This window comes from Chenopodium quinoa, unplaced genomic scaffold (genome assembly GCF_001683475.1).
Source record: "Chenopodium quinoa cultivar QQ74 unplaced genomic scaffold, ASM168347v1, whole genome shotgun sequence".
Lineage (NCBI taxonomy): Eukaryota > Viridiplantae > Streptophyta > Magnoliopsida > Caryophyllales > Amaranthaceae > Chenopodium > Chenopodium quinoa.
This window is the reverse complement of record NW_018742205.1, coordinates 4,119,336-4,142,611: the sequence shown is the minus strand read 5'-3', so window position 1 is coordinate 4,142,611 and position 23,276 is coordinate 4,119,336. Positions and strand designations below refer to the sequence as shown.

Below are 23,276 nucleotides of genomic sequence, written 5' to 3'. Positions count from 1 at the left end.
TTTTGAGGAGAGAGGAGAGAGAAAGAGGAGGAGTGAGAAGGGAAAGTGAGAGAGAGGAATGGGTTATATAGAAAATGGTGAGGGAGAAAGACGTGGCGGAAAGACGCAGTGTACATGAGAAGGAAAAGGAAGTCGTCATCTATTTTGAAATATAGGTCCGTGTTTGGTATAGTACAAGAAAGGAATATCCGAAAGTGGATCGTGGTTTAACATCATAAATATTATGCTATGGTCTAATGCAGTTATTATAATCACATTTTTTCATCATGGTTTAAATCAAATGTTGTTTTAATGTTGTCATACTTAATTAAACATTAACACATTATAGCCCACATGGCCACATTTTTATTTTATTTTTTTTATTTTTTTTTTGTGACAAAGATTTTATATAACGAAATAAAAGTACAATCTGAGAGCAAACTAAAGCAAGAATACACAAAACAACATAGAAAACTAAAAATAAGAAAACCAAAACAAGTAACAATCAAAACGACCAGAAAAGAAAATGGCGTTGACGAGCCCGAACAGCCAATCAATGCGCTGGAGCAACCCAGAGACGAGGAACCTTACGAATCCAATGGGAATCAAATTGTAATAAAATATCTCGATCAGGTAGCCTCCAACAACCAAACACAAGAAATATCATCCGAGCACAAACGACATAACATGGAAACCAGAACTGTGTTGTCCGTAAAGAGTAGAGGACTAAAAAAACCTTTTCGTCTAGTAGCCTGAAGAGCCCATAAGCAAGCCTGTAGTTCCGATTGTAAAGCTAATGAAGACCGACAAGCTCGAGCACACCCACCCAAAACAGTAGGGGATAACTCCTCTCTGAAAATCCAACCTGCCCCTGCAGTCTGATCACGACTATTCCAAGCACCATCAAAGACTATACAACAATCTGCAATACCTTAATACGAGCCATGTAAACACCCAGATGTAACGGGAGGAGGACATGGAAACTGACGTCGCCAGAAGGACGAAACAGAGCTAGAAATCGTAGCAGCCTCGGAACTACGCGAAACCCATTATGTAGAAATATGAAGAACTGAAGCATGCAGGAGACCAGACCGCCTGTCTAAAAATAATTTGATTACGAGTAAGCCAAATAGCCCACAAAAGAGAGACCAAAGTGGCTAGACTATGCCAATTTCGAGACTTCCCATAACCAAAAACCAGCTTTGTTAACCAGTGAGTAAACGAGTTTACATTTAAAGAAGTACTCTGGAGTCCCAAAGGACCAGTGGTCAAGAGATGAGAAACAAATGAACAATCCCGAAATAAATGCGAAGTCGTTTCCAAGTGATCATGATAAAGAACACAAACGGGGTTAATCGGAAATCCCCGGGAATGCAAAGTAACAGAAAGAGGTCTTATCATGAATCAATTTCCAGGAAAACATCCTCAACTTGGACATAATTGTCATTCCCCAAAAGCGTTCCACCACGAAGCTGGAACCGGATCACTGGCCACTGACACCATGGACTGGCGAATCAGCAATGCATAAGCTGATTTAGTGGAAAACTGACCATCACGTGTAAATTTCCAATAAACAAAATCATCCGTCAGTTTCTGAGGGCGGTCACCAGACAATACGTGAAGCCGTTATATTGTCGAAAAACCGATGGACCTTAGAAGTATCCCACGCGTATGAACGCAGATCAATAATAGAAGAAACATGAGTCGGAACATCCGACTCACCCAGACCAGATTTGAAGGAAACTGGCCCCCAGGGGTCCAAATATCCTCGAGGAGTCGAACCTATTCCCTGAACCTACTTTCCACGCAATCCCCTAAGCCAGAGTGGACATACCATCCAGAAGACCTCAACAGCCCCACGAAGACCGAGAAACCCGACTAGGCTGGAAAGACTGAAGGGAAGAATACTTTGCCGATAACACACGTGAAACTAGGAGTTGAGGATACCGATATATACGCTAACTCTGCTTGGCAAGTAGGGCAGAATTAAAGCTCTGCAAACTACGGAGCCCTAGTCCGCCCAAGCCCTTAGGAAGATGAATCAGAGAAGAAGAGCGAAGGGTCATCCCCCAAGATGAAGATGCGGAACGCCACCAGAAACGAGCAAGCATTCGATCAACATGTTGACAGATCGAGGAGGGGATCTGATACACAGACAAAATATGGTTGAACGAAGCAAAAAGAACTGAATTGATATTCATCAACGTAGCAGCTGAAGAAAGCCGAAGAGAAGCGAAATAAGCAAGACGCTTTGACACTTTATCCACCAGGAAACGAAACTCCGAAACTTTACTCCTCCCTAAATCAACCGGCAATCCCAAATAAGAATCCAAAGAATCCCTACATTGAAGCCGCAAACTACGAGTCAAATAATCCCGATAATCTGAAGGAGCCAAATCGAACCTACTTTAGCCACATTTTTATTTTGAATGTTGTAAAATGATGCCTATAATTTTTTCGCCTAAAATGGTTATGGAATCTAAAAGAGATCTTGATTCTCGATTATTTAAGTAGCTTATTCTGTACTCTTTTTCGCATACCAATCCCAACTCTATTTTCGGATTAATAACTATGAGCACGTATGACGTATTACCTCTTAATTTGTTTCGCAAACAACACGAAACAATAGTTGATAACGTACACGTCCTGAAATCACCATCATTCACTAACTTTATTAGAATAACGTACAATTGTAACATTTGCATCATCCTTCCATGCTAAAGGCTTGTTTAGTTCACCTTATTTTTGCTTATCAGATTTGGTTTGATAAGATTGTTAGATTTGACCAAAATTTGACCTTAAGTGTACGATAATCTATAAAAAATTATATATATCAAGTGGGATCTTGTTAAATTAATAATATTGTGTATTTTATTAATATGTAATTTTCATAATTTTTTTCATTTTGAAATTAAAGATATTTAGCGATAAAAAACTGCACATATGAACTTATTTTTCTGATATGATTTGAACTTAATTTTCTAATCAGAACTTATTTTTTTTTGAAGTAAGTATAAATATGTTGAACTAAACAAGCCTTAAGTTGGCAAAACTAGCGTTATCAAATAGTTTTAGTGGTCGAGTTGTGGGTAACTACTAGAGTAGTGGATAGATGTCAACTAGTAGATGGTACATGTTATTAATTAGCTATCAATATAGCGGTTAATAGTATGAGTGTTTGGCAAGAATAGCGGTTAAATTATTAAAATACAATAAAAATCCATACTTAATGTTTAAAAGGTAATCAAAATTTGTCAAACGCTACTCGATATTTTCAAACGCTAACAATTTTAACGTTTGAGAAAAATAACCAAAACACTAAGGGCGTGTTTGACAGTAGCTTTTAAGTACCTTTTAGAGGTTTGACCAAGCCAAACCACTGCTTAACAAAAAAAAAAGAGTGTTTGGTAGTGATTGGGGTAGTTTTTATCGGTGGAAGTAGCTTAATTCTATCAAAAATTAGAAATATTAGCTTTTGAAGTTAGAGGTTGCTATTAGAATCTTAATCTATAGTTTTAGGACAAAATATTGATTTTCTATGTAACAGCTAGTGAACCATTACTTTATCAAACACTCATGCTTAAAATTATCTATCTTCATAGCTAACTGTTTATTGACAGCTAACAACTACGTACATAGCTAACAATTACTACTACAACTAATCGCTACCTTTACATCTATATTTTGTCGGACACGCCCCAACTCTACCACTAATTGCTACATGAAATGCTCTAAGTCTCTAACGCTCTTATTTTTTCCTACTAGTGTTTTGACTTGGTCCATATGTTGACTGCTACCACCAAACAAGGCCTAACTGAGAATTTTTTTTTGTTAATGTTAGGCCTTGTTCCATTCACCTTAAAAAAAAATCAGTAAAAATATTTGCACTTCAGTAAAATACTTTCAATTTAGTAAAATTAATTCCAGTTCAGTAAAAATCAGTAACTTTAAAAAACAAAATATAATACAAGAATAGTAAAATTAATTTAAGTTCACAAAAATATTAAGTTCAGTAAAAATAAGGTGAAATGAATAGGGGCTCAGTTCAGAAAAAATAATTCTGTTTAGTAGAAATAATTTCAGTTAAGTATAATTGTATAAATAAGGTGAAGTGAACATGACCTTAAAATATACTCTCTGTCCCTAATTTTTTTTGCCTAATTTGACTGTACACGGTCCCCAAGACGCATCTTAAAACCTCTATATATTTATTTCCATAAACGTAAAAATTATAAAAATGTGATATTAATAAAATATACAATGAGACGAATCTAATAAGACCACATATGACTATATTATCTTAAATAGATTAACGGTAATTTATGGTCAAAATTTTCAAAGTTTGACCCAAAAAATGATAATAAGGCAAAAATGAAGAGACAGAAATATCGAGTTAATTTGGTTTTAAACTTTTAATTGTCACAAGCCGTTGGATCAATTTTTGACATCTCAGTTTCAAGTCTCAGGGCATCCAACCCAAGAGGCCAAGACCCATATAGGCCAAATGGATAATGGATTGATCAACAAATCGGGTCACTCTATTTCTTTCCCCAACAGAAAAACGAACGACTGATTTTCCACTTTTCTACTCTCCTTTTCCATTTCCAATTACTCGTATTCCACAAAAAAACTTCATTTTTGTTGCGAAAAAATAATTAAACTCTCATCAAATTCCCAAAAAAAATGCAGCAAAATCAGAGAAGTTCATCATCAGGTTCATCGCAAAGCCCTAGATCTCCTCAATCTCAGCCATTTCTATCAGTTTCAGTCTCTGATCCTGTCAAATTAGGCAATGGCGTCCAAGCTTACATCTCTTACAGAGTCTTTACTAAGGTAATTTTTTCAATTTTTTCTCAATTAGGTTTTTTTTTTTTTTTTTTTTTGTTTTTTTTTTTTGTTTTTTGTTTTCCTGTTTTAATTTCGTAATTATTCAATATAGTTTTGTTGTTGTCAATTTCATAAATTGGATTAGTTTCAATTTTTGATGACTATCTGAAGATTTGTTGTGAATTGGGGTAATGTTGTTGCTTAAGTGAGTCATTTTGACCAATTTCAGAATTGTTTTTGTTCAATTTGAGGTCTTTTTGTGGAAATAGATGTAGAAGGGGTTTCGATTTTGGAAGATTGATGTAGGACTACTGAGTGATTGCGTGGAATAATGTCGAATTTTGGGTATATATGTGTATATTTGCATAATAGGTATATAAGATGTGATATAGAGTTGAATTGATTTGTGTATATTTTGGTGAGCAATGGTTTGTTTGGTTTGTGGTGTCTTATGCCGAAACCCTGGATGTTGGTACAGTAAAGATCTCGAGCTGTAGTTTTTCCACGTGCATTATGATGAGTAGATTACTAGATTTGAGCTGTTATTATGGGATCTGAGGAGATTATTTGAGCTGTTATATGTGGTAATTCTAGTCATTTGGGCGAAGGACTTCAAAAGAAGTTTCGAAGTTTGTTGCTGTGTCTAAATGCTTTCACTATATAGAATTAGCTCCAATCTTTTATTTGCTGGAAACGAAGAATCTTAGTGCACAATATCTGCAGTGAAAGTTTATTGCCATAGGGATATATTAGGATTGCAAGCCCAAGTAGTCAAACGTGTTGTTTGGACCCGATGAGTTGAATCACATATTGTGAGATTGTGGATGAGTTTAGTGTTGTGAGAGGTGCAGGCAAGGCTTATATAGTGTTTTAGGTTGCAGGGCAAGTTATTCCTAGATTTTTTTTCCCTTTGCTATCTTTCTTAACAATTCCTAGATACTTTCTTGCCTCAATTAGTTACCTTCCCACATCATTGTGCTTGTATAACCAACCTGAGTTGCATTGTTTGATGTGCCCTGTTGGCTGTTGTGCACTTGCGCTTCATGCAGGTGAAGTGTATAGGAGGCTTAGCCAGATTCATCACAATTTTCATGTATTGTTGGGAAGATTTATCATACTATGACTAGAACTCTACTCAAGTAGGAGATGTAAAGCCACTCTCCATTCATTTGATTAACCGCCCTACTCTAATGAGTAATGACAAAGACTATTACTAGTATTTAACAAGCCGACACCTTGCTTCAGAATCTGTTTTCGCTAAGTTTTTGTTCTGTTGAAGGATTGAATTTGTAATAGACTAGATTTTTTTTTAATTGCTTTTATTTTTGAATGGGCATATTTGCCTCCTTCCCTCATTCTGAACCTTAAAAGTTGTATGTACTTATATATATTAGCTTCTAAATAATCTTAATGATGCTGAAACTGTTTAAAAGTTTGAGGGGTAGTGGAGTACTCTTATACCGTCTTCTCCCCTGCTGGATCTTTGAACGTGTTGACTGTTGGGAGCTAGAGATTTGCATATGTACATGTGTATGTGTAAGTTGGATTCATCTGAACTAGAAGCTTATATAATGCTGCCTTGGGAAATTTGAAAGTGTTGAAAATTATATGGAAAAATATAAATTTAGAATTTGGTTAAGGTTGTAGTAGCAATTAAATGAACTATATAGATGTTAAGGTAACCAACAAGAGTTGGCTCAAGTGGTAAGCAGCTTGATGTCGCTTAAGGGAGGTCTCGAGTTCGAGCCTCGTCGAATGCAGAAAATTCTAGTTGGGAGACTCACTCACCATATGCCAAGGTGTGCAACCCGGGTCAGATCCGGATGTAGTGAACCGGGTGGGGCAAACTAAAAAATATAGATGTTAAGGTTTCCTCTTGACATCTATGTTTTTTTTCTATTTATTTTTTAGTTGTGTTTTGAATATGTAACATATTGTAGGATAATGAAATTGCTACCTTATGACCCAAATACCTATATTGAGATGTGCGAAGTTAGTATGTACCAAAGAGAACATGAATCATACACGTAAAAAGTTATTGACCCTACATTATTGATATCTTGGTAATCAGGTTACATGTTTAAATGTTCTCGGACATGACAGGAGTGTGTTTGTGATTGAAATTATCCTTCCTGGCTTTATGACATCATATTTTTAGTAATCAAATGATTTTTCCCACAATTGGTTTGGGTGTATATTGGTTACTTTTGCTGCTTATACTTTGTATATCTATTGAAGAAGTTTACAAATCGGATCCTCCTAGATTTATTTATCTCACTGCTATTTGCTATCTGAAATTTTGATTCATTTTCTTGGTGATTTAAAGTTCTAAACATTCTGAGAGGATGAGCTCAGACATACAGAGAAAAGCCTTCTGACTTTCTGAGAGATGCAAAATCTATTCATTGCATATTATGTTCTATTTTATCCATTGCTGATATTGGATGATTAAAGTTTATGCAGTTTCTAGCTAATATTTGCTTAAGTTATATAACCTGAAGGTAGCTTGATATTCTAGTTTTCATCTTCATGTTTGGCAGACAAACTTACCAGATTATCAAGGGCCTGAAAAAATTGTCATTCGACGATACAATGACTTTGTTTGGTTACGTGATCGCCTTTTTGAGAGATACAAAGGCATCTTTATACCCCCTCTTCCAGAGAAAAGTGCTGTTGGTGAGGTTTTACTTATTGTGTATGGTGTTACACTTAAACTTCACTTGTGAAAGCTAATGATGTTGATGCTAATGTGCTTTGTGTCCATCATGATGTGTGCTTTGCTACATCTGTTCATCAAAATTTTGGTTATGGTGACTAAAGTAGTCAAAGCAGCTTAATCTTGTTTCTTTGAGTGGTAAAAACTTCGTTGCATTGTTAATACATTTCTGTGTTTAGGAAGTGTATATAGAAATTCTGTACAACTATAATCACAATGAATTGAAAACCATAGTGAATATCACTGTTGATGGAGTGTATGTGCTCATGTAAATATTAGGGCAGTGTTTTTGTGTTAAAGTTCTAGAAAGGGCTTTCCTTCATTTTTTTTAGGAAAGGGCTGCTGAAGCAATCTCATAATTGTGGTGATTTCAATCCTTAATTTACGAAGACATTGACTGTTTTTGAGTGAGTGCGTTTTTATTTTTAGCAGTGGAACTTGGTCATGAGCCTTCTAGTGATAGAACCTTGTTTTTGCTATATAGCACTCAAATTATGGCTTACTATCATTTATTATGGGAAAAGATTTAAAGGATAGGCTCCATACAAATCAAATTGAGGATCTAAATTTTGATGGCCATTGTGTAATGGACATTATTAAACCTTTCAAATACTTGTAGCTAATAAATGAACTGTTAGGGCTTTATACAGCTACATAAGCTAAAATATTTTCCTTTTAGAGAAATTCATCCGCAGTACTTGATTTGTTGGTAGATTTAATTTTTGTTTTAAAAACTTTTTTGAACTCGTTAAATCGTTAACCTATTAAAAAACTGTTGGACTTTTTGACAGAGCTGCTAAATGCTAATACTTGCAGTGTTGGACTGATTAGCTTAACTATTGGTTTCAAATGCTTGATATGATTTTGTTTACTCTTTGTAGAGAAATTTCGCTTCAGTGCTGAATTCATTGAAATGAGGCGTCAAGGTTTGGATTTATTTGTTAACCGGATAGCTTCACATCCTGAACTTCGCCTAAGTGATGATCTGAGGTTATTTTTGCAGGCAGATGAAGAGGTCAGTTGCTTGATTATGCCATAAATGCCATTTATTATTGCGTTTGTTAATCTTCTTGAAAGAGTAGTATGGCTGGATATCCATTAGGCAATTAATAATGAGGAACTTATTGTTTTTACTATATCCGTCTACAGTAGTGCTTTCATAGCTGCTGAAGTGGTGTTACATATTTCACATGTGTCATTTCTGCCGATCTTTATGATTTCTGTGTTGATTCATTGTGTGGTAAAATAGTCCAGTCTTTGATCATGGCCGTCATGTTGTACCCTCAATTTCTCAATGTTTTTCTTCTGACTATGCCCCTTTGTCAACAGGCTGCAGCTAGCCAAAAGCTCTAATTAGTATTTTTAGGGCTAGTCTATGCATGTCTTCTCCTCCAATAAGTGCCTCCTGTAAATTTGTAATACATCCTTATATCAAAGCTTAGATAATCAGTTGAAGATCTGCAGAACTGCTCATGTATTTATTTCATTAAGTCAATTTTCTTTTTGGTGGCTAATGTATGGGTCAATGAGAGTAGCATCCAAGCTATAGAGTTGGAAAATCTAAATACAGGCAAGCTCAAGATCTCACATAATTTTTTTTCCTGTTAGAAATATGTTTTTTGATTTCCTGCAAGACCTTGATCTTTTATAGGTGAAGTCCATATGTAACATATACCATATCTTAGCTATAGGACAGGATTCCTTTAGCTAATACATAGCAGGATAAGGTTTGATATTTGAAGGCTGAAGAGAAAATAAAGTCACTATACTGTCTTTATCTGGGGTATTAATAGAGAAAGTGCAAACAAACTCGATCCTTTTTTACTAGAGCCATCAGCCATGTAACCTATTTAGATATCTTATAGGTGGTTGCCTATGCAGCACGGAAACATTGATGGGAAAACCTCACTTTTCCAGAAGTTCAATATGAGGACATTTCACTCAAATAAAAGAAGAAAGGAAAATTAAAAATCGTCTATGCACCAAGTAGCAAAGACAGTAGTAGGCAACAGCAATGTCAAATATATCAACAAATTATAACTTAGCCACTAAATTCCAAATTTACAAAATGTCCTAACAAGACGGCAGTGTGGTTGTAGGGAGGGAAGCAAAGAGAGAAAGGCTTTGGAGATCAACTTAAGTCATCAATTCAGTTTGGAGATTTGAGATAGTTTCAATGATCAAATTTTAGGCCTCCCATTCGAATTTTAATACTGGAGATAGAGCTAGATCCTGAGAGCTTCTCTTCCTTCATATATATATATATATATATATATATATATATATATATATAAGTTGGGACATGATGTTCCCAAACATGTTCATACCTGATAGGCACTATTCTAGCGAGATGATGGGCTACAAAATTACCCTCTCGTTTGACATACGACCAATAAACATAATTAAAAGAATAGCTTAAAACAAAAATATACTCAATGATGTTATCTAAATCAGAGAAGTAGAACGAAGCTCTTCTTTTAATTATGTTCCAATTTGATTGAGAGGTTTGACTCAGACAGTGACAAAAAATTGCCGGCAAAGCTCCAAATGTTGGGGGAAAGCAGTGAGCTTCATGTGGTCTCTTTGATGAGCCTCAATCAATTTTTGTGGGAGCCTGAGAGTGTGAAAGCTGAGAGATAGGATCTTACAAAGTGCACTGGCTAGTAAGTGAACTTGAGTTGACTGCAGAGTGCAGACCAACCCAGCAAAGGTTGATGCGGGTCTGAGTAACTAAGTGAGAGTTCTGAGAGATTGAGAACATGAGATCAGAGTCACCTGTCAAGAGCACAGTGAAAGAGATTAAGAAACCTTAGTTTACTGTAGTCAAAGCTTGAATGGTAAGTCATTCAGTTGTATTCCCTTTATTTGGTGGATGTGTTTGAGCGGAAACGTTTTTTATTCTTTCCCATTTGGGCCTTAATTCCCGTTTCTCAGCATTTCGAAATGATTCTTGTTCTAGGATAGCAAAATAAAGGGGGTAGATGGTTTCCATGTTTCATGGGTGATTACCACTGTCAAAATTTGCTAGAAAGAGTAGTATCCTTTGCTTGGCCAATTAGGGAGTACAATGGTTCGAGATTGTAGTTGTTGACACTATTGCTGCTGAGTGGGGCTTCATATGTATAGTAACATGTTATATTGCCTTTTCATCTTTGTGCTGGATTTATCATTCTTATGTTTTTCGTTGATTTTTAAGACTTCAGATATTCGAAGGATTGGTGAAGATAAATGTTGCTTGTAATATGTACTGATGGCAGCTTCTTTTTTCTTTGAACTATGCTATGCCTATAAAGACCTGTCTTTAATAGTACTTTATTCATTGGTTAAAGCAATTGCTGTCTGGGAGACTGGGATTGTGTACTGCTACTATTATCTGACAACTATTCTACATGTAATCCTGAAAACTGATATATGATCTTGTTGGGTTTCGTGTTTGTCAGACAATGGAGAGAGTGAGGGCTCAAGATCTTGGTATTTTCAAGAAGCCTTCTGATCTAATGCAAATCTTCAAGGTATTGTCGATCAACAAAACAAAGCCTGCTTGTCAAAAACTGCTTAATTAAATAAATGCATTTATGGTCTTGGTAATTTGGAAACCCAATGTTTGATCAAGTATCTAATGTAATGCTTATTGGCTGAATATTATTTATTTGAGAGAAAGATATTGGTAAAATTTTGTATACCTTTCATCTTTTAAATGCTATGTACAATTTGCTCTACATTTTTTACAGGACATGCAATCCAAAGTAAGTGATGTTGTTTTAGGGAAGGAGAAGCCTGTTGAAGAATCAACTCCTGAGTATGAGAAGATGAAACGTTATATCTTTGAGCTTGAAGAGCACTTGGGGGAAGCACAGAAGCATGCTTTTCGCCTTGTTAAGAGGCAAAGAGGTGAGAAAAGGGCTTTATGCAATCTTACTGTATCTGATACTATACCTGTTGGCATATAGCAATCATTGTGACATTATAAACAATATCCAATATTCAATTCCAGAGCTGGGACAATCACTGTCAGATTTTGGAAAGGCAGTCAAGCTCTTAGGTGCCTGTGAGGGAGATTCTCTTGGAAAGGCATTTGCTGAGCTTGGCACAAAGTCAGAAGAGTTGTCAATCAAGCTACAAGCAGAGGCATGGTTTTCTCGTTATAACCTTAGTAGTATACCCATTATGAGCTTTTAGTCATCAGCTAAAATTTTCTGTTTGGTGGCTAATTAGTTGGGGATCTGAGTAAGCTATACATTAATGTGCAGGCCCACCATCTACTAATGAGTTTTGAAGAACCTCTGAAAGATTATGTTCGTGCTGTGCAGTCTATCAAGGTTTTCTTTTGGCTCATTCAAAGCATAAAGCACTTTTCTTTTTATTTTATTACTTTTTTTTTTTTAATAAAAAAGTGACAAAACATGAAATATTAGCGTGAATGTTCAGATATATTTGTTGGAAACATTGCAAATAATTTCTGGTACTTGCTGAACAGGCCACTATAGCAGAGAGAGCTACCGCCTTTAAGCAACATTGTGAGCTGTCTGAAACAGTGAAGCTGAAGGAAATAAATCTGTGTGATTCTTGAATCCTTTTTTCTAAAATTTTAAGCATCATGCACCAGTCGCCCTTTATTTTGTTTACTTTAAGAAGTATGTTACTTTGGAAGGTCCAGACTTGGGATCCTTGCATATTGCTTGTAATGCAAATTTCTGTTTTACTTAATGAGTCACATATTACTATGTCTTAACTGGAATTGCTGTTTGATAATGTAGCCATTGCTTGAATCCCACTAATATTTTGATTAACCTCCAGAGATAAGCTCATGCTCACAAGGTCAGACAAGTATGGAGATGCTGAGGCTGAATATCGGGAGGTAAATTTAGCATAAAATTTGGTGTTGATTGAATTTCTTTGTAATATCCCCAGTATCTCAGAGCGCTTTTTGTCACTGCAGCTAAAAGCAGAAAGTGAGGAAGCAACTAGAAGGTTTGAGACTATTGTTCGATTAATGAATGAAGAGATGGTACGTTTTCAAGAACAGAAAACAGCAGATATGGGGGTAGCATTTCATGAATTTGCCAAAGGACAAGCACACTTGGCCAACAGCTTTGCTGGAGCCTGGAGAGGCTTGCTTCCAAAGCTTGAAGCCTGCTCCTCTTGATTATCGAGGAAAAAGGTAATAAAAGAGCCCAAAAGGAATGGGGTGGGTGGTCCGCAGGAATGCCAAGAGCATCTGTTTCTCTTGTAAAGGATTTTCGATATTTTTTTTAGGGGTGAACATTATTCCTCTGTTGTAGCAACATCACAGAATCTATAAAACCTTAAGTCTAATTTGTAAAACACCCAGATGAGTTGCGAAAGTTGGGATTCGTGGATTATGTGTAATGTTGTACACATAAAGAATATAATTCACTTGTATTTGTATCTTTAAGAACATTTGTGAAAACTGTGTAGTGGTTGAATTGATGCATCATAAATTTAGGATTGGACATTGATCTTATGCTTCAGTGATAAGCTGAAGCTTTGTTTTTAAGTTAACATTAGACTGTTTTTCAAATTTAATGCTTCTCAACATGTGCACATTATATTCGACTACTTAGTATTTTGTTTCACCTTTATTTTATCAAATCGCACTGTTTATTTTATCTAAAAATATGTGTAAAGACAAATAAGACTTTTAATTATGGAATTATGGATGGGTAGAATACTGTAGAGTAATTGAAATTACCCAAAATGATAATAAAATAATACTTCCTCCGTTTTTTTTTATTTGCATCACTTTTCTTTTATGGATGTTTTAAATACATCACTTCTATATTTAGTAACTTTATATTAAATTTTATCATCTCTCTCTTACTTTAAACCCCACTCAAATTATTTTATAATTTCTCTAAAATTTTGTGCATTTTCAAGTAATGCAAATAAAAAAAAAACGGAGGGAGTACTAAAAACACATAAGGTACAAAACCGATTTTTTTTTTTTTTTTTTTTTTTTTTTTTTTTTGACCTTGAGGCAAAAATACGAGGGTAATACATTACCCATTCCCCTCCCTCCCCCCCCCCCCAAAGGTTACACTTTCTCTTCATCAGCTATCCCTTTGCCACCATTCGTGGTTGCAACTATTGCAAAACGGTGAAGATGGTAGAGGCTAGTGGTGGGGACAATCGGAGTCTGTGTACAATGGACAGTAAGCAAGGCTGCAAGGGAATGGATTAGGATGGTATTAAATACCCATATGCCAAATCTCAACTGAAATTACCCCTTAAAAATCATTTCCGTATAATAGTTCACCTCTTAATATTTACTCATAAAATTATTATTACGGAGTATACCTTTTTTAGGCAACGCCTTAAAATCTAATTCTTTTCATAAGACTGTCCAACTGTCCACCAAAATCCTATCTCTTCAGCCATCAACTTCTCATCCTTCCATAAAATTTTCCATCCAATAAAAAAAAGAAAAAATTATATTGAATTCAGTGAAGAGGCCAATGGCTTCAGCAACTGCTAGACAAGTACTCAACCCACAGATTTTACAGTCTAATAACTGTCTGTCTTCAGGTCATCATCCCATTTCAACTTCACTTTCTTTCACTTGTAATTCTAATCCCAATCACATTCTCCCTCCTAATTCTTCCTTATTTTTCTCCGGCCACCGGCATATGCCGGTTGTGGTGAAATCATCACCTGGGAAAGATGGCGGCGTTGGCGGTGATGATGATGAGGGTGTTTCTCTTGGAACCATGAGATTGCCTTCAGACACTGATGTTCCCAGGTTTGAGACTTTACTCTTTCAGGTAATCTCTTTTTGTTCTTTTTTAATAACAACGTTTTGACTTAGTACACTATTATTCGCACATTCTCTCAGGGACAAATATAGTTACAGGATATCTTGTTAAATTTGTTTCAATATATCTTGTTAATTGTACAAGTGTCATAACATTTTATCATTATTAGTGGTAAATTATAAGATAAAAGTTTGGACTAATTGAAGACATTTAATGATTAATAAGCAGTGGGCAAACAGTCTGAACCAAGGAGCTCAGTTGCCACTTCCTGTTCCACTAAAGGTTAGTTGTGTTAGTCCCTCTATTTACTCCTTGTATTATTATTAGCGTTTTATTATGTAATAATAGTACTTGAATTTGGTTCTTGGAATAGCTGGAAAATTATATTTTTTTAGTGTCTTGAATTTAAACTTCTTAAATTACTTATTCATTAGTTTTATAATTGAATCATCTCTTACCTTTGAAGTGTTTGAAATCACAGTGATATAGAGGTGTAATGATCGCTTGGTGCGACAATATATTAAGGGTGTTTCCGCGTAAGTGGTAATAGAAATATTATGCCATGTTGTGATAGTGTAATACTACTAATACGGTGTATAAAGTCATAGATAATGTGGTGGTCTGATTTGTATAATACGAAGGGGAGGGACTAGATGGCCAGACCTTACAAGTCCGGAACCTTTAGGTACCTGTCCTGTTTCCCCAATATTGTACAACATACATAACTTTTGGAGTATGAAAGTATGTTAAAGAAAATGTGCACCTTTTGTAAATCATACAAGAAGAATTGGAAATAGAGTTCGAAAACAGAATTATTCATCCTCAGCCTATCTCTATCAAGCTGGGATGCTTTCTTCCCCATATTACCTGATAACCGAAGAAATGGTAGGCACTTTCATGTTCACAAGAGCTTCACTTCTTGCCCACCCAGATCTTGTACACTACAGCTGCCACTGCTGCTATCTCGACTCTCTTCCCAAACTGAGATTTCTTAGTTCTTCTGTCATATCATCTTAGAAGCATTCACATATCAGTAATTTTGGCACCTCTGTTGGCTCTGTATGCACTGGTTACTGAACTCGGAGTTATAAATAAGTGATTGTGGGATTCACATACCTAATGGCGCAATTTTCAGTTCCACATGTCTTCAATTTGACTAGGCTTTGGCCCTTTTCCTTGTTTGCAATCTACCTAGTATGGCTCAACTAGCACTACTTGTAGCTTAGTATTCCTTCCAATCCCTTTTATATAGACAGTGTGTACCCATCTCACCCACGATTTGTCAGCCTTCCTAGCAATGTTCTAGAATTGCTTTCCAACTGCTGCTCTATTCCACACTAATATGTTTCTAATACTCCAACGACCACACTTAGACCAAAACAAACTGTTCCAGGCAATAGAGCCCGGATTATTACTGTCATCTTGTCCAGGCCACAAGGATCTATAGATGGTTTTTATTCTCTTCAAGATATCCTTGGGAGAATAAAGATTGGCCCTCAATAGAAGTTGATGCTCATAAACACAAAATACACTAACTGTAGGCGACCAGCAAAGGCAAGATGCCTTGAACTCCATACCTTGAATCTTGCTATCATCTTCTCGATCATACTATCACAATCATTAGCAGTTAATGTTTTGGCCTGACCAGTGACCAGAACACCTGAATACTTAAATGCAAGTGCTCCAATCCCAAAACTAGACATCTCAGCAATTAAGTCAACTACACACTGGTTCATACCACAAGAGAAAAGTGAAGACTTCTATTTATTAGCCATCACAGCAGTAGTAGAAGAGAATGAATAACTTGAGGCCATAAAGCATCATTTTCATAGAACGAAAGTGAAATACCTTTACCCTGATGCGGATTGTTATGCATTCGCCTGCTATGAGTGTGACGTATATGCACTAACCACAAACATACATGAAACGCGTGACCATGTAGTGTGTAATAACTTGGCAGAGGGAAGGATATAGGAGCTATAGTTCTTCAAATTAAACTTGTCTAATATGAAATGTTTAACAGGTTGACAAGATTGAAGGAGGGGTAAGGCTAGGCTTTGTGGAAATCGACGATGGGAAGACACAAGTTCGAGTGTACATTGATTGTCAAGTAATAACAGGCAGCAATGACTCTGGCCCTTTAACTTTCAGAGCAACCAGAAAAGGAGCCCTCAAAAACAAGGTGCCGCTTGGCGAGCCCAGAATCATGAAGAGCCTTCTTGCAGCTCTCAAGACATCTGTCGAAATTGCCAGAGTTTGATGAATTTGTCTATTTTTAACACAGTTTATAAGGTTGATACATGATCTAAATATATTCAGAAAGAGAAATTTCTTGTCAGATTTCTACTCTATACTAATGTCACATTTACAAACTTTCTCTATTTAGTCCTATATTCTCATCCAGTTTTGACCCTTAAATTCCTTGAATTTTAAACTCATACAGTATTACAGTATGAATCATTCTCTAGGACTTGAGCTAGCCTAGACCTAAGTAATATAATGTACTACGGAGTACACGAGTCTTCAAAATAAGCATGTCTCGTATCTAACACGTATAACGGGCACATATGAATACCGATATCACCTATGTAAATTGTAAGGTTTCTCAATTTTCATCCCAGAAATAAAAAAGGGGAAGTTTTTTTTTTTTTTTTTTTTTTTTTTTTTTTTTTTTTTTTTTTTTTTTTTTTTTTTTACAATATGGCTAGTATCACATCATATCATATATTACTAATATATAAAGCCGGTCTCGCAGCCAGCCCACGAGACATCGACACTTGGCATTTCAGTTTTCCGCCAAGTGTCGAGCCACGTAGGCGACAAATAGGTGTTATTGCGACACATAGGATGCTAAGTAAGCGAATTTTTGATAGATTTTTGTAAGATATAAATATTGTATAGTGTTTTATTATCGATATACTTCTAATATTTCATATATACAAAATTAATTATAACTTTTAATAAATATTTTATAACTCATTACTATTTCCATCATAAAATTCGTTTTAAAAAGTTCTTTAAAATGAGATCAATTTATAATATCACCTCTGTTTCTGAAAGTTCGACTCACTTACTATTCATGTGGTCAAACTAAAATAATTTTGACCGTATTTTATGATTTATACAATAGAAATAAATAAACATGTGAGATCTTATTAGATTCTCCTTATTATAATTTTTTTAAATATCAACTTTTTATAATTTTCACTTATACATAACCGGAGATATTCATATTCAAAAATGTTCATTGGAGACCGCGCAAATGCCAAGTGAGTCGAACTTTCAGGAACGGAGGGAGTATATTTTAATAAAAACATAGAAAATCAGTAAAAATAACTTTTAATTAGAAAAATTAATTTTAGTTTGGTAAAAATATTTTCAGTTCATTAGAAATAATTTAAATGCAATAAAAAATATCAAGTTACTAATAACATAGATATCTATATACAAATTAGTTGGAATAATGTGAGATTCAAGTGGTGGGTCGGAGAGATCTCCATGGTGGTTGTTAGACTTATAGTATAACTTTATTTGTTCTACTGTGGAAACTTTGAGCACTTTGGTTAACACGAGGATTCTATTATTTTAATTTCTATCATTAACAATTACAAATTTATTTATTTTTTTTTTTTTAAAAAAATTCATGTTAGTTTATGGAAATTTTGTTAAAATCCACTTTATATATAAACCTCACGAATAGATAATTTATTTTTGTTAAAAATTCCATGTTAGTTTATGGAAATTTTGTTAAAATCCACTTAATATCATATCCTAATAAATAAAGCCAGTCTCGCAGGCAGGCCACGAGACAGCGACACTTGACATTTCAGTTTTTCGCCAAGTATTGCGCTACGTAGGTGATAAATAGGTATTATTGTAAAACGTATGATGCTAAGTAAACGATTTTTTGATATACTTTTTAAGATAAAATTGTTGTATAGAGTTTTATTATCAATAAAATTCTAATATTTCATATATATAAAGTTAATCATAACTTTTTATAAATATCCTATAACAAAATCCTATTTCCATCATCAAATTCGTTTTAAAAAGTTCTTTAAAATAAGATGCATTTATAATATATTTAATCACAAACTTTTATATGTAGCTGGTCAAACCGTGTCACCAACTATTATAAGAGTTACTCCGTGAGTGCTATAGGGGTTATTTGGTCAGTGTTATAGTGGTTACTCAATAGTGTTATAGATAGGGGTTACTTAGTCAGTGTTAGAGGTTACACAGTTAGTATTACAAGGGTTACTCGGTCAGTTTTATAGGGGCTACTTTGTCCGGCCAGATGGTGTGGCTAGCCGCATACAAAATGCATTGTTATTTAATTTATTTTTAAAAAAATAATAGAGAATCAATAAAAATAAGTTTTAATCTGTAAAAATAATTTTAGTTTGGTAAAAATACTTTATGTTCAGTGAAAATAATTTAAGCTCAATATAAGTAATTTCAAGTCAATAATAACATAGATATCTATTTTCAAACAAAACTACAAAAAGTACACTATTATATAAATATAAGCCATATAATATCGTATTTCTAAATATCCTACATTATCATAACGGATTATATGACCGTATTTATTGACATTCAAGTAAAAATGTTATTTTAAAATTTTATCAACCATCTTACAGGGGTTACTCGGTCATTTTTATAGGAGTTACTTTGTCCAGCCAGATGGTGTGGCTAAACACATACAAAATGCATTGTTATTTAATTTATTTAAAAAATATATTAGCGAATCAATAAAAATAAGTTTTAATCAGTAAAAATAATTTTAGTTTGGTAAAAATACTTTCACTTCAGTGAAAATAATTTAAGTTTAAAAATAATAATTTCAAGTCAATAATAACATAGATATCTATTTAAAAACAAAACTACAAAAAGTACACTATTATACAAATATAAGCCATATGATATAGTATGTCTAAATATCCTACATTATCAAAACGAATTATTTAACCGTATTTAACATTCAAGTAAAAATGTTATCTTAATGTTTTATCAACCATCTGGACATCGCCCGGACACAAAACTAGTAATTCTATATTTCCAAGGTTTCCAAAATACTATCAACTTCACATTATTTTCGTTTCTAAATAATATAGTTTTAAAAAAAATATATATATTGATGAATTTTTCTCTCCATAAATTACAATACTGTTTTTTCTGTTATAAATACACTTCCCTAAAAAATCCCCTGTTTTTACCAACAACAATGGACCAAAACGCAGCCTCCACTTCCATAAACCGAGACGAACTCAAAGAAATTACTGATGCTGCATTGATTCTTCTATCTCTAAAGCACACAAAACTCAACCCCGAGACCGCCTTTCAACTCGAATCAATGAAAAGATCCACCCTTGGACACCATACTCCAAATCCTCATCCATTAAAATCAATCCCTGATCATCAAATCCCATCTCGACAAAACCGGTTTCTTCGCGCTCCAAATCATCATCTACGACAACGAGAGCAAGAGCACCATCTTCCTGCATCAGTCTGCAAGACATAGTAGGACAACAAGGTGGATCAGTAAAAAAAGATCTTACAGAAAGAGACTTAAACAGTGAACTTCAATGCTTGTATTTAAACAAAGAAAAGACTAAATCGAATTTCGAGTAGTTTTTCTAAAAGAAAGAAGAACAAATTTATGCAGAACTTGGTAAGATTAAGGTAACAGTTTATGCCAGTCAAGGAAAAGGGTATGAGATGTATTATAAAAAGTGGAAAAAGTACAATTTACCTGCTCTTAGTGGTTATAACTGGTACAATTTTCGTAAAGATCATGAATTAAACGTTGGTGATGTTGTTACTCTTTCGATTTTTCGACATGCTTACACTCATCAACTGTGTTTCTATTGCTCTGTTCGTCGACCGCCCCCGTTGCAGCCTAAATTGGTGGTTTCTTTCTTCATGAAGAGGTGAATTGTGAATAATTTTAACTATGTTACATACTTTACTAGATTAACTTGCTTGAGAAAATTTAAAAAAAAAAAAAAAAAAAAAAAAATTGATCTAGGTTTTTGTCCATTGCTAATCGGGCGAGCCGAGCCCAAATGGTCAGATCGGCTCGTGAGCCAAGCTTTGACCGAGCCAAACTCGAACCGCTCACAAACTACCTTGACTTATTATTATCCTTAGTTTACTTGTTTTCTTTATTTTTTATTATTAAATTTTTAATTTTACGATGAGGTTATTGTTTATATAATGAAAAAATGCTAGCTTATTATTGTGTAATATCTATGATAAATATATGTGTTTAATTAATATATACGATGTTTTTTTTTTATATATGAAAAAAAATAATTGAGCTTATTCACGAACTTTTAAGGCAAGATTGGCATAACTCTAGCTTGACTCGTTAAGATCCCGAGCCGAGTCACCAATTGATCTTTGACCGAGCCGAGCTCGAATTGTTCATGAACAAGCTAGGATCATTATCAACCCTAAGTATGCCTTTGTACACGAAAAAAAATTCCTTTGATTTGATTTTTTGTTAGGAATTATGTTTGAACTAGTTTTTTGTTTATTGAATTTTTAGATAATAGTTTTCTCCATAAGGTAAATTTATAAATGGATCTTATTTTAAAAGTTTATCGAAAATACAACTTTAATGACTTTTTTATCCTTAATAAATCTATCCTCACGAGTCACGACTATAACAAATTGCAAGACCATTTTTCTAAAGATATCCCATAGTACAAGAACTTCCAAATGATCGTCATTTTGATGAAAGATACTTTATTCAATTGGTTATGTATTTTTTTTAAAAAATTCAATTTCTTTTGTAGATGTCATATAATATGCTAGCTTATACTCAGTATTAAACAAATTATATTTCTTATTAAATATATATATATATATATATAAAAATAAAGCTTGATTTCATCCAGGGCAGGCTAACAGGCCCACAGTATTGTGGGGCCAGCATTTTTGGAGCCCAATTGTTTTTAAAAAAATATATCCATTTTCTCTAACTTCCTTTTTTATTATTCTTACGCATGAGAGCTAAATAAAGCAATGATATCAGATTTTTAGAATTCTTAATTACCATCATTAATGCGTTGCAATTCCCATAAATTGTCAAAACTTATATATGTCATTTATTACTGTTTGGGCCAAGTCCATTGTCCTACCCAGTGACCTGAAATGACAAAAATACCCCTTCATGATCCAGCCCATCATTAATCATTGCAAAGTACAGATTTACCCCCTAATCTGTCCAACTAATTACAACTTTGCCACTTGGAAAGTACATTTATAAATAGCTCATCATTCATAATGAGGGGACTTTTTCCGAATTCTCTCTTCTTCTCTCTCTACTTTCTCTCTCTAAGTACACTTTTCTCTCTATAGAAAGTAAATTCGCTGACTTAAGCATCGAAAGGGCTTTCCCGGGTCACACCCCCGGGGCAGCTAACCTTCTCTGTTTTGCAGGCTTAGCTCTCAGGCGTCAAGGCGGAGCTCTCGGATATAGCTTTGCTAGGCGGAGCCGAAGGACATTTGGACAATCGGACAATAGCTTTAGGACATCTTGATACCTTGCCCTATCACGCTTAGGAGGAGTCTGTTTTCAGAAACAATTACTAATTTTCCGTTGATATTCTTGTTATAACCCAAACTTTATACACACCATCAAACCCTTTAAGATTTTTACCCTTCTTTACCAATTAGCTAGTGAATCAAACGATTTGAGGAATAATTTCTCAAATGTTATGGAGTAAATTACTTCTTACCAAAAAAAATAAATAATTTTCTCCCCAAATTAATCACTGGTAAAATTATTAGCGCGTAACATATTTCCATCTAATCTCTTTAAATCTACCGAAACAATAATATCAGTCAACAATTTGATATTGAAAGGTAAAAGATTAAGATTAACTAAACTCTTGCATTGCTTGTGGATTGCTCACGATGTATGCTAAATCGAGTAATTGTATGTATACTATTTTTTTTGCTCTGTTTTTTTCATTTTTATAGAGTTTCAGTAGTTGTTTTACAATTTAGGGCATGCTTGGATTGAAGGAAATTTATTACTAGGGTAATAAAAGTCAAACTAAGTAAAATGAAAGTAAATAGGGAAGGAGGAGATAGTGATATAGTGATTGTAAAAAAAATTATGTAGTGATGGTGAGGTATGAGGTGAAGAAAGAGGATCTTTGGGGGTAGGGTAATAGTTACACTAGAGGGAGGGTGTGAGAGTGAGTTTTTTTATTTTTATTTTAATTTTTTTAATATACCTTTGAGAATTAGAAATATAAGGAGTATGAATTATTCCCTTAAAAGAAAATAAAATTAACTAGAATATAATTTTTTTATTTTTTATTTTTATTTTTAAAGGGGAACTAGAATATAAAAAGTTGAAAAACAATTGAGTTTATTTTTATTAATTATAATTGCATTTTTTTTTTGTAAGGGCCTTATTTTTAAGATTAGAACGGGGCCTCAAAAATATTTAAGACTGCCCAATTTCATCACATTCTTTTTATAAATTACATTTTTTTATAAAATACAAAATCGAAGCTGGTTTCGTTTGTTTTTCCTGCTTTGTTTTTCTTTGTTCTAGTTTTTTTTTTTTTTTCGTGTTTCTTTTCTTTCCTTTGGTGCTTGTAACCTCATTCGAATAAAAACAAACAAACCAAAAAAAAATAAAATTCAGAAGCTAAATTTATAAAATGGTTAAAATCATCCTTATAAAAATAAATATCATTGTGAGATTGATTACCATTTTAAGTAGCTTGGTTGATACTTGCTATTTTATTAAAGTTCCAAGAGTTGTGGGCAATAATTAAAAGGTAGTCTATAGGTCAATCTGAATTGTTACTAAATGTCACATTAATAACTTCTTACCAACCCCCCATTTACTTATTTATTCACATATAAATATATATTTGAGTAATAATTACTCTGAAATCAATTTGATAATATGTTAAGCTATAAAAGCTTCAAATTATCAAACAAACCAAAAT

At 34.1% G+C, this 23,276-nt stretch overlaps 2 protein-coding genes across 3 annotated transcripts; both read left to right on the top strand.

Annotated features, from left to right (window-relative positions):
• The first annotated feature begins 4,510 nt into the window (after positions 1–4,510).
• On the top strand, positions 4,511–13,045 carry LOC110729792 (sorting nexin 1-like). The gene is made up of 10 exons (XM_021909571.1): positions 4,511–4,812; positions 7,347–7,482; positions 8,404–8,537; positions 10,963–11,034; positions 11,254–11,413; positions 11,517–11,650; positions 11,773–11,841; positions 12,000–12,079; positions 12,320–12,380; positions 12,462–13,045. Exons 1-10 carry the CDS (start codon positions 4,663–4,665, stop codon positions 12,666–12,668), a joined length of 1,203 nt encoding a protein of 400 aa, XP_021765263.1. The 5' UTR covers positions 4,511–4,662; the 3' UTR covers positions 12,669–13,045.
• A 776-nt stretch (positions 13,046–13,821) lies between these two features.
• On the top strand, positions 13,822–16,698 carry LOC110729778. 2 transcript variants are annotated; one of them, XM_021909558.1, is made up of 3 exons: positions 13,822–14,304; positions 14,521–14,577; positions 16,319–16,698. In XM_021909558.1, exons 1-3 carry the CDS (start codon positions 13,999–14,001, stop codon positions 16,553–16,555), a joined length of 600 nt encoding a protein of 199 aa, XP_021765250.1. In that variant the 5' UTR covers positions 13,822–13,998; the 3' UTR covers positions 16,556–16,698. The 2 variants fall into 2 exon arrangements, with proteins under 2 accessions (XP_021765250.1, XP_021765255.1); XM_021909563.1 differs by having other exon boundaries at positions 13,839–14,304; positions 14,524–14,577.
• Positions 16,699–23,276: the final 6,578 nt, after the last annotated feature.